This window comes from Canis lupus, chromosome 6 (genome assembly GCF_011100685.1).
Source record: "Canis lupus familiaris isolate Mischka breed German Shepherd chromosome 6, alternate assembly UU_Cfam_GSD_1.0, whole genome shotgun sequence".
NCBI classification, from domain to species: Eukaryota; Metazoa; Chordata; class Mammalia; order Carnivora; family Canidae; genus Canis; species Canis lupus.
Window position 1 is genome coordinate 26,282,715 of NC_049227.1, and position 12,086 is coordinate 26,294,800.

The window sequence follows — 12,086 nt, forward strand, 5'->3', positions numbered from 1 at the left end:
AATGATATGAGGCATTGAATGAGGGTATAGGTAAATCAAGATTGGCTATGAGACGATAATTGTTGAATCTGAGTAGTGGTGGATATGAGGAGTTTCCTTGTACTTTTCTGCCTTCTTTTGAATGATCAGAAATTTCCCATACTAAAAATATTTGTTTTAATGTCCTTATCTTTTAGAGATACTCTCTGAAGGATATACAGGTAAAGTGACATCATGTCTGGGATGTGGTTTAAATATTCAGCCAAAATTTTTTGCAAGTCAATGTATAGATGTGCTGTGATCTGAATGTTTGTGTCTCCTCCAAAGTTTACACGTTGGAGTCCTAACTTCCAATGTGATGGTGTTGCAAGATAGGGCCTTTGGGAGGTGATTGGGTCATGAAGCTGGAATCCCCATGAATGGGGTTAGTGCCTTACATACAAGGCCCTACAGCACTCTCTAGTCCCTTCCACTAAGCAAGGACACACGAGAAGTGTGTGACCACACCTAACCATGCTAGTGCCCTGATCTTGGACTCTCAGCCTCGAGAAGTGTGAGAAAGAAATTTCTGTTTATAAGCTACTAGTCTATGGTATTTTATTATATGGACCAAGATAAGTACAGAGTAAGACGCAATGAAACATCCTTTAGCAAAGGAAGTATTCTGATCATGTTACTACTAGGTGGTGGGTCTATGGAGATTCCTTATGCTGGCCCGTGTAACTTGTATATGGTTGCAAGTTTTTACAATAAACATTTTTGAAAAAGTGGGACAGAGAAGTGGAGGCCTCCTCTTTTCTAGGTACTTTTGGAAGTGTGGAAGGCACCATGCTCTGGATGAATTTCCCACCAGTGTGGTAGTGTCGACATCAAGGGATTGCATGTTTTTTTAACAAGCAATGTCATAGGCTGAGTGTTGCAGCAGTGAGACTAGAAGCATGGGGTCTACTGTGGACTGCAGGTTGAGAACAGATTTCTCACCCACATACTTGCTCTGTAGGGTATCCTGCTCCCAGTGATCCTGGTGGGAGGCAAAATAGCATCGCAGTCAGATTATCTGGAATCAGCCTCCCTGGGTCTAAATGCCGGTGCTACCACTTTCTGTGTGGTCTTGGATATGTCATTTCATTGTTCTGATCCTCACTTTCTCCTATTAAATAAAAGTAATACTAACATCTTACAGATTCATTATGAAGATTGAACTGGTTATCACGTATAAAGTGCTTAGCTTGGAACTTGACATTTAGCATTTATTATTATTGATACCTTGTTGTTAGTATGTTGCTGCTGTTTAGCATCCTAAGAACAGAAAGAATTTTCTTTTTTTTTTAAGATTTTATTTATTCATTAGAGAGAGAGAGAGAGCACAAGCAGGGGGAGGGGCAGAGGAGAGGGAGAACCTGGAGCAGACTCCCCGTTGAATGCAGAGCCTGACGTGGGGCTCGATCTCACGACCCTGAGGTCATGATGACCTGAGGTAAAATCCAGAGTTGGACGCTTAACTGATTGAGCCACTCAGGTGCTACAAGAACTTTCTGGGATAGATGGAATAATTGGGGACAGAGGCTAAAAGAAGTCAAAGGAAGAGTCACTCACTGTCAACTGATCCACCCACAGAAGCCCATTTGTGAGCTGCAAGAATCACTTTACTGCATGATAGGTACAAAAAGGAATACAAGAAAAAAGCAACTTTCTGATCATTTCTTTGCAGAATGAAGTGGAGCTGGGGGAGCTGCTTCTGTCACTGAATTATCTCCCAAGTGCTGGGAGACTGAATGTGGATGTCATTCGAGCCAAGCAACTTCTTCAGACCGATGTGAGCCAAGGTTCAGGTACAGTGTAACCCCTTCTCTCCCCATTTCCTTAACGAGGCATCTATGTTTGTTTGATACAGAGCCTCGATTTTTTTCCCCTGAATTCCAGATACTATTCATAAAACCCTGTGAGGGTAAACAAAGAGCATTTAGAACTAGGATGTTAGATCAAGAGGGAAAATAAACACTCAGATGTCTCTTAAGATGAGGCAGGTAAATGATGCTCTCTCCATAATCCCCATTCGAACTGGGGATTTGACCGAGACTTCGTGGGATAACTACTGACCTGGATCCTCTATGCACACACAGCCCCGAGGAAGTCACCTGCCTTTCCAGATGCTCCATCGCAGGATGGAGATGCCATGCTCCTGGTGGCAGGAGCGGCAGGCACCGACCACGCATTCTGATCTGACGGAGTTTTGGGCACGCCCTGAGGGTTTTTTTGCCAGCTCATTTCAAATGCACCTTGAATCTTTATAAATCAGCTCTGGAAAGACTGTTATATTTAAAGTGTCTACTTTATAGCAAACCAATTCAAACATGACTTTTCATGAAATGGAACAGATTACATTCCATCTCTATGTAGCTTCTCCCATGACAGCAAAAGATATTATCGTGAAAGTAGCCAGGATCTCTGAGACCTCTTCAGCTCAGTGGAGAAACCTGCTGTCTCCTCTAAGTACAGTAGCTAAAATAAATTACTTTTGCTATCAAGTGACAGCTGCATTTAGAAGACAACTTACATTCTCAAAAACCACATTATAAAAATAGAGGTTTTGAAGGGGCCAGTGGAGGGAATGATGTTGAGGCTGGAGAGTTTCAGACTTAGCACAACAGGAGAGACAGTTTGATAAAATGATTGAGGGTTCTGGAGTCAAACTGCCTGGAAACTAGTTCTCATTCTACTGCTTACAAATGACATGGCCTTGGGGAAGATACTTAACCTCCATAAGCCTCAATTTCTCCATCTGAAAAATAGATAGCACTGGGTTGTTTAAATAAATATTAAGTTGGATAATGTACATGAATCTCTTTGTAAACTGTAAAGGGATCTAAGAATGATAGTCATTAGTCAGCCATCTCCGTACTCCTGTGTGTGGAGCCGTGGGCTCACTGACATGATAATGGGTTTCTAGGGACAAAAAACCAGGGCAGGCTCTGGGTCTGGCTCTTCTTCCACTAGTCTGATCTTAAGCAGACCATTTCCTATCTTGAGTCTTTAATTTCTTCATCTGTACAATGAATACAATGCCTGACATGTGGGAAGAGCTCAATACATTTTGGATGGCTGAAAGAGGAGAGAAAGGGATGAACCAGACAAGCAGCTGGATGGGAAAAAAGAAAGGGTGGATAATGGATGGATGGGAGAATGGATGAATGAAAGGAGGGTTGGATACCTGGACTGGGGGATGGAAAGACAGACGGACTGATGCGATAAAAGAGATGAAAGGATGGGTCGGTAGTTGGATTTTCAGATGGAAGGGAAGATGGATGGATGGATGGATGGATGGATGGATGGATGGATGGATGGATTGAGTTTCATGAGCTCCAACATTCTATTATGCTGTGTCCGGTTCTCAGACCCCTTTGTGAAAATCCAGCTGGTACATGGACTCAAGCTTGTGAAAACAAAGAAGACATCCTTCTTAAGAGGCACAATCGATCCTTTTTACAATGAATCCTTCAGCTTCAAAGTTCCCCAAGAAGAACTTGAAAATGCCAGCTTAGTGTTTACAGGTAGGCAGTGGTTCAGACCCTGATGAACTCCAGGTGAGACATCTTCCACTTCTTGTCCTAGAGATAGAAGGGGTTTAGACAGGGTAATGTCTGGTATTCAGCTACCTGGGTTTGAATCCATTTACCACTTGTGACCTTGGGTGAGATTCATAGAACCATAAAGCATATTTACTACAAATGTAAACTTTGGAGCCAGATTCCTTGACACTTCCACATAATTGCTGAAGCCTTGGACATGTTACTTGACCCCTCTGAGCCTCAGTTTCTTCATCTGTAAAATGTGGGCAATCCTAGTACCTGCTTCAGAGGTTTGTGAGATTAAGTGACTTACAACTTTGAAATAATAATAAGTGCTCACTCTGTTACTTTTGATGATGTGGTGATTCAAGGAGCTTATAGTCCAACAGGGAAATAATGAGAAATATGTCACCTAACTTGGAGAGGAGGATTTTGAAAGCTTCCTAGAGAACATAATTTTTAAGTAGAGGCTTCATGTGCCACTCTGGTTGAATGTAATCTGCTGTTTTCAATGCGTATTAGTTGTCTATTACTGCATAATAAACTGAGTGACTTAGAAACATTTATTAAGCTCATAGTTCCTGTGGGTCAAGAACCCAGACGTAGGTTTGCTGCATGCTTCTGACTGAGGTTCTCTGACAACGCTGCAGTCAGGGTATTGGCTGGGGCTGCAGTCTCATCTCAAGGCTCATCTGTGGGGGAGGATCTGTTCTCAAGCTTACTCACATTGATAGTGGTTGGCAGGATTCAGTTCCTCACAGTGGAGATGCATTGGATCGGAGGCTTCCTTTCCTTCCTGGATGTTGGCCAGTGACCTTCCTCCATTTCTCACTATGTGGACTTCTCCGTAGGGCAACTCCCAATGTGGCGGATGGTTTCCGTCAAAGTGGGCAAGTGAGGGAGCAAGAGAGAGTGAGCAAGATGGAAGCCGGAGTCTTATCATAACCTAATCTTAGGAATGACATCCTCTCACTTTTGCCATATTCTATTCATTAGAAACAACCCACTAGGTTCATCACAATCCAGGGGAGGGGGTTATAGAGTGGCATAAATCCTGAGAGTTAGTGATCATTGGGAGCCATTTTAGAAGCTGGCTCCCACAACATCGAGTTAATGGAAGTAATGGTTATTATTTCCTGTGTCCTGATCACAGCAGGGGCTTCACATACTTTATTGCTAATATTCATCATAATTCACGCTGTCCAATCAGCATAATCCTCATCAGCTTACAGGGCTGGAGACTGAGGCCTCAAACCCAAGTAATCCACGTGGTCTCAGACTGGTACAGTCAAGATTCCAGCTCTGGTCTTACTAGCTCTGAAGACCAAGCGGTCTACATTTCCCCAAACATCCAGGTAGTGCTGGCATTGGGGACCTGACATCACAGTGAGGAGTCGTGCTCCAGAGTAATTAGTAAAGCCTAATCTGTTTAGATCTAGTCTAAAACCCTTATCCGCAGGTCCCCCAAGAAAGAAGGCTATGGCTTAAAAAACCCTTGTATGCAAGGCTTCCTCTGCACAGGCTTAACTGCTTCTCATCACTAAGATTGCAAATGCTCTGTGCTCCAAGACTCCTCTGAAGCAGGTTGGTTCTGGGTTTTCTTAGGGCCTGTCACCCAGAGAGTCTGCATCCAATCAGGAGCTGCCTGCCCTAAGCAGGTATGACAGTCCTATCTGCAGCCGGTGATGGCTGCTATCCACAGGTCCCACTGTCCCCAAGGTTTCGGGTCAAGCAGAAGACAATGATTGCACTGAATCTTTAAATGGTAGGGAGCAGGCAGTGGGAACTAAATTGAACCAAGGTAAGACCCAGGCATGGAATATTGATTTCCAAGTCCCTACTGAGAATAAATGACTGAGTGTTGCACATTTAGATTGGGAGGGGACCCCAGGGGGCATTGAGTGCCCAGAAGGGAAGCCCTGACACTTTTATATTTTACTGAAGATTTTATGACAAAAGTATTACATGCTTGTCACAGTGAATGACACAACCAAAAGGTTTGTTTGGACGGAGAATCAGAAGAGTAGAGGGGTTAAATGTGGGGGCTGTAGGGCCAGGGCCTTGGTCTGGGCTCTGTAGCCTTGAGCAAGATCTGTATGCTTACATTTTCTCATCTGTAAAATGGGTATAACCACACAAGGACGTCTTGAAGAATTGTTATTTGGATAAGATGAAAAGAAGACAATCTGTGTTGGGCACTGTGCCTAGTATACAGCAAGCACTTAGTAACTGTGAACTATTATTAAAAGGCAGTGTTAGTCTCTTCTTCATCCCCCCTCCATTCCCTTCTCCCTGAACTCACCACCTCAATGTCTTGGTATGCATCATTTCACACTTTTTTTTCAAGATTTTATTTATTTATTCATGAGAGACACACAGAAAGAGGCAGAGACACAGGCAGAGGTAAAAGCAGGCTCCCCATGAGGAGCCTGATGCAGGACTCGATCCCAGGACCCCAGGATCACGACCTGAGCCAAAGGTAGACGCTCAACCGTTGAGCATCTGATTTCACACTTCTTTCCTCATTTCACACACACTGCTAATTTCACACTTCCTCATTCCCACAAACATCATCCACATACAGAAGATTCAGCTCTTTTAAGAAGTTATTCATTAATTCAGGAAGTGCGTATGAAGCACTTTCTGTTTCCAGGTGCTCGGAATATAGCAGTGAACAAATCAGACCTCCAGTTTGGGGAGCTTTTCAGACCATTCTGTGGACCCCACTCTCAAACTTACTTTTGTTTCATTAACAAATGAATGTGTCCAGTCCCTCCAGGGTGATGCAGATGTGAATGGACCTAGCTCTTTAATAGTTGCTCTATATACCATCCCCTGGTGATGTGATACCGTGATAAAGGCAGAGGTTACACATGGTGGGGGTAGGGGAGGGTGCGGGGAGGTAAGGGGTATGTGATGGAGCTTAAGATAATGTGATAAGAACTCTGGAGCACCTTCCGAGAGAAATACCCTAAACAATAAGAAGTTTTGCCTTCCATTGAGAGGTTGTTTAGAACCCCTTGAATCCCATATGTGAACCCCATCAGGCCAAAGCCTCAAACTGGGGCAGTATCCCTGCCCCCCATACATCTCTCATTCAACCCACTACGTTTCAGGTAGCAGTCTTCACCAGGCAAGGCCCCTGCTCTCCATTTGTGGAACGCAAGTTTCTCTTGTTTAACTGTTGGGGTTTTGTGCCCCTAGCTCAGGGGTGCCTCTTGTCAGGTTAAAGCCCATTGAAAATATACATTTTGTTTATTTATTTGGGAGAAAGAAGATAAGTGGGAAGCGGTGGAAGGAGAGGGAGAAGCAGGTTCCCTGCTGAGCAGGGAGCTCCATATGGGGCTTGATCCAGGGACACCAGGATCAGGACCTGAGCCCAAGGCAGACGCTGAACTAATTGAGCCACCCAGGCGCCCCCGTGTATATGTATTTTTGCATCCTAGATATTTCTAGTGCTCAGTCAGGGTTCAGAACCATAGCTATGAGTGGAAATCCCAGCTGGGATGACATTTTACATGAAGGGTCCTGCCTGCAGTTACAAAAGAAGTGCGGTTTGAGCTGGTGTCTCTCTAGGCGAAGCTGCAATGGTGCCGAATTAGAATCCATGATGTTCTAACTTGCTTTATTTATCAGCTAGGGGAAAGAGCTGTCGCCTCCAAGCTAAGGATCTGAAACCTAGCCTATTAGCTTGTTTCCAAACACTTCATAACAGAAGTAAGGTTGAGCTGCACTTGGAGCGTTTGCCGAGAATCCTGGTAAAAGCCTGTAATTAGCTGGCGGGCCGGGCTTTCTGAGCAGTTCCGTTCCTGTGTGGGATGAGGGTTCTTCTGCAATTTTCGATCAGGTGGTTTTCTGCAGCTGAAGTTGAAAAAAAGAGGGAAAATTGCTTCTCAACTTGTGAGAGTGACATGCGGCCCAGAGGCCTTCCAGAAAAGTAATGTGGAATTGGCCACTGAGGTTAGTGGGCTATTATTAGAAGTGGGGGAAGAAAAAAAAGAAAGAAATACAGCTTGATGATGGCTTTTCAAAAAAATTAAAAAAAGAATCACCATGTGATCCAGCAATTCCCCTTCTGGGTATATCCCCAGTGGAATGGAAAGCGGGACTCAAACAGACATCCGTGCACCCGTGCTCGTAAGTGGCACTATTCCCAGTAGCAAAAAAGGTGGAAGTAGCCCAGCGTCCATTGATAGAAGAATAAATGGATAAAGAAAATGTGATCTATTCATTCAGTGCACTGTTACACAGCCTTCAGGAGAGGGAAATGGTCACATGCTACCACATGGATGAACCTTGAATATATTCTGTGAGGTGACATAAACCAGATATAAAAGGTCAAATACTGTGGAATTCCATTTATTTATTTAAAAAAAATTTTAAGATTTTATTTATTCATTTGAGAGAGAGTGAGTACGAGCGAGTGGGGAAGAGCAGCAGGGAGGACAGGGAGAAAGAATCAGAAGTGCATTCTGCATTGGGCGGGGAGCCTGATGCGGGGCTCGATCCCATGACCCTGAGATCACGCCAGGGCTGAAACTAAGAGTCGGCCGCTCAACTGACTGTGCCCCCCAGGTATATGGGGTATCTCGCGTAGACAAATTGATGGAGACAGAACAGAGGCAGCCTCTGATGGCAGGGGCGGGAGCAGGTAAGGGTCAGCTCCCTGAGGCGGGAGCTGACCAAACATCAGTCTCCATGGATTGAATTTTTTTTTTCAAGCACCCACTATGTGCTGTGTATTCAATAGAGATCCAGACATTCATGACCCGTGTTCTCATGGCATTTACATCTAGCAGGAGGACAGTTGGACATTAGACTAAATGCCACACCAATCATGATGCAACTGTGAATTGGTCTGAGGATTATGAAGGAGCAAAGCGAGGTATGTTGCAAGTGCCCGACCCTGTCTGGAAAGCGAGAAGGTGATACGTGAGCTGGGCGCAGAGGCCTGGAGGGAGTGAGGAGAGACCGGGCAGGCCTCCAGCCCAGAAGGGAAGCTAAGGTTGGGGAGAGAAATTGAGGCCAACCCCCTACTTCACCCTGGGAGCTAACGAGCTAACAGGGGTCAGCATGGAGGACCCATGCTCGGCCATCCCGCTGTCCTGTTAGAATTTCTCAAGGCAGCTGCTGCAGGAATTGCCCTGGGCACGGGCTCAGTGATAACCAGCCTCTGGCAGCCTCCCAGCACCCAAGAAGAGAAACCAGGGCAATGACCAGTGACTGACATTCCTAGCTTTTTGCCAACCCTTAATGCGTCTAGCTAGGGCTAGAGAGCGTGGCACCTTCATCCTTAACATCTCCCAGGGATTTGTTAAAATGCAGATTCTGATTCAGTTGGTCTGGGCTGTGGCTTAGGATTGTCTTTCTGATGGCACCCCAGTGAGGCCAGTGCTGTGGGTCTACAGACCACGCTTTGGGGAGCAGATACACAGAAGCCCCTGGACATGCGTCTGGGGGAGTGATAGTGCATGCACATCAGAAGGAATCAGACTCGAGCAGTGATCCTTCCCCCTGCATATCAATTAGACTTCTAACCCCATCAGTCATTGGTGTGATGTTGGGACTTTAAAAAAAAAAAATCCCGATTCCCAGGCCCCAGGCCAGAGCAGCTGAATCAGCCAGGGCATCTGCATTTGGGGACAGGGGTGTGTTTTTCACAGCTCTCCAGTTGGCTCTCTCGCACAGCCTGGGTTGGCAGCATTTGCCCACACTCTTCTGCCTCCCTCCCCACTCCGATGTCTGCTTGGAGGCCTCCCAGGCCTCTCTGTTGAGAGTGAGTTCCAAGGCACCTGGTCTGCTTCCATAATTGCTTGGCTTTCTGCAGCTACAGCATCAAATTGGTTAATTGAATCTGCTGGTGAGATGAGGCGGGTGGGGAGGCGTGGCACAGGAGGAGAGGGGAGGATGGAGCAGCACTGCCACCCACTTGCCTGGGGAGGCCTCAGGGCCGAATGGGCACCAGAGGACACGCTGTGAAAGCGTTGGGGTTCAGGAAGCAGGACAGTGGAGACGCTGAGGGTTTCCAGCAGAGGAGAGATGAGGAAGCCAGTCTGAGAGGGGCATAGCCATTCTGCAAGAGCCAGAAAGTCCCTTGAGATGGATGGAGAGATGCTGTGGGTTTGCACTGTTCCCCAGCATCTGGCCTTACATCCTCCCTGTAGCCTGCCCACAGCCTCTGTCTTCTCTCCTGCCCGACTTATGGGGGCCCCAGGCCCAGCTCTGCCTGCTAGAGAAATGGTTGCATGGCTACTCAGAGCATGGGTTGGAGCGAGATACAGTTTTTGGTTCACATGTCACCTTTACTGCTCAGCAAGCATGTGTGATCGTGAGCAAACAACTTCTCTTTCCTGTAGCTCAATTTCCTCCTCTTCCAACCTTCCAACCTCAGGACATAATATAAAGAGCTTTAGACAGCGCCTTGTACATAGTTAGTGCTCAGTAAATACCAAATGTGATGATGATGGTGATGATGTTGTTGTTGATGGACCTTGCCACAGAAGAGCAGACCCTGGAATTATTCACACTTGAGTTTGAATCTTGGCCCTGCTGTTAGCCCAGCTGTGTGACTCCAAGCAGATGGCTCTACCTCTCTGGGTCCTGGACTTTGTCTAGTGTGAAATGCAGCAAATCATTCCTATTATGAGCATTAAAGGCAAATCAACACATGGACCTGTCCATCCTAGAGCTAGCCACTCGGAAAATCATGCCTGTTGTTTTTAAGAGTTATGCTGGCACTTTTGAGGTGACGAACTCGGCCCAGCTGCCTCTGGTCGCCTCCCGACCAGGGCCCTCACCTAATCGTCATCACCCCAAAGCTGCCAGCTGGTGCAGTGTCCAGGAGGCAGGGATTGACACTAAAGCTGTGCCAGCTCAGCCACAGAACCAGACCGATTTGCGTTCCCCACAGTGCCCTGGGGTTGGTGGTGCATGGGAGGAGCTGGCAATAGGTGCTTGGCTCCAGATCCAGACTCGGTCACAGGAAGTAAGTGGCAGAGGGAGGAGATGAACGCCTCCACTTTCTAGACAGAAAGTAATCAGAAAGTGGGCCCCTGGGAGCCAGAGCATAGGGAATATTGCAGAGAGAGAACAGCGCCCAGAAGGAAGCCCGTCAACTTATATGTGAACTGGGCTCACCCCTGAGCTACACACAAGTGGGTATGACCCTAACCAGTATACAAGAGACTTTGAGAACTGAACTGTGGTGTAGACTACGGCCCAGGTCTGTAGTGGGCTCCTGAAGACACAAATGAGGAACAGATATGAAGAGCACTGCAGAGACTTTAGAGATGAACTGACTTTGGCATAACAGCACACGGAAGGCAGCTCAGAACATGTGGGCTGAACCGAACCTGGTCAGTTGCTCAGCACAGCTAAAAAAAAATCAATATAATTAGTAGGATTCAAACGAGACCTAGAGTCTCATGACATAATATTCAAAACGTCCTGGATACAACCCAGAATAACCTGATTCACAAAGAACCAGCAAAGCCTGGCAAATTCTCAGAGGAAATATAATCAGCAGACACCAACCACAGGATGACCCAGATGTTGGGGTGATCACACAAAGACTTTAAAGCAGTTGCTATGAACCATGCTCCAAGAAGGAAGGGTGAATCCTCTTGAAAAGAATGGTAAGACAGAGAATATTGCAGATTAGTAGAGAAACAGAAGATAGAAGATAGAACCAGGTGAAAAACTTCGAACAGAAAAGTACAGTAACAAATCAGATGGACTGGATGGACTCTCTAGCAGAATGTAGATGATCGAGGAAAGAGTGAACGAACCCATAGATGAAGAGCATTTATGTACTGCAAACGACAGAATAAAAAGATTGGGGGAAAGGAGAACAGAAGGGGGAAAAAGAGAACAATGGAGCCTAATATTGATGCCACATGAATCCCAAAGAGAGGAGAGAAGAGAAGCAGTAGATAGCATTAGGATGGCAGTGGCGGGGCGGGGGGGGGGGGGGGGGAATCCCTGGGTGGCTCAGTGGTTTAGCGTCTGCCTTTGGCCCAGGGCGTGATCCTGGAGTCCCTGGATCAAGTCCCATGTCGGGCTCCCAGCATGGAGCCTGCTTCTCCCTCCTCCTGTGTCTCTGCCTCTCTCTCTCTCTATGTCTAGCATAAATAAATAAAAATCTTAAAAAAAAAAAAAAAAAAAAAAAAGGATGGCAGTGGTGACTTCCCTCCAGGGGTCCCATGAGTTCCTTACCAGGTTCCCCGAACACCGGCTCAGCTGAACCATGACTGTCCTCCCCTTTGTGGAAAGCGTTAACCCGTCTCGAGGAGGCGGTATCGCACTGTGGGTCAAGTCAGCCAGACCTAGCTTCAGACTCTGACTGTGGGCTCGTGGCTTTGCCTCCATGAGCCCCAGTTTCCTTGACTGAACTGTGGGGACATTGCACTTACATTTATCTGAACCCCCTGTGTGTTCGTTAATTGCATTTCATCTTTCACTTAACATATAAGGTGTGATCTGCTCTATGGCCATTTTTCATGGGGAGAAATGCTAGGGAGACCGAAGTTCAAAGAAGGG

The 12,086-nt window shown here is 46.3% G+C and overlaps 1 protein-coding gene across 2 annotated transcripts in view; it reads left to right on the forward strand.

Moving 5' to 3' along the window:
* Nucleotides 1-12,086, forward strand: part of SYT17 (synaptotagmin 17) — a 75,493-nt gene that overhangs the window by 43,056 nt on the left and 20,351 nt on the right. For both annotated transcript variants that reach the window (XM_038540247.1, XM_038540246.1), the window contains exons 6-7: nucleotides 1,691-1,811; nucleotides 3,375-3,530. In XM_038540247.1, the coding sequence (XP_038396175.1) occupies nucleotides 1,691-1,811; nucleotides 3,375-3,530 (277 nt within the window). The remainder of the gene's footprint in view (nucleotides 1-1,690; nucleotides 1,812-3,374; nucleotides 3,531-12,086) is intronic.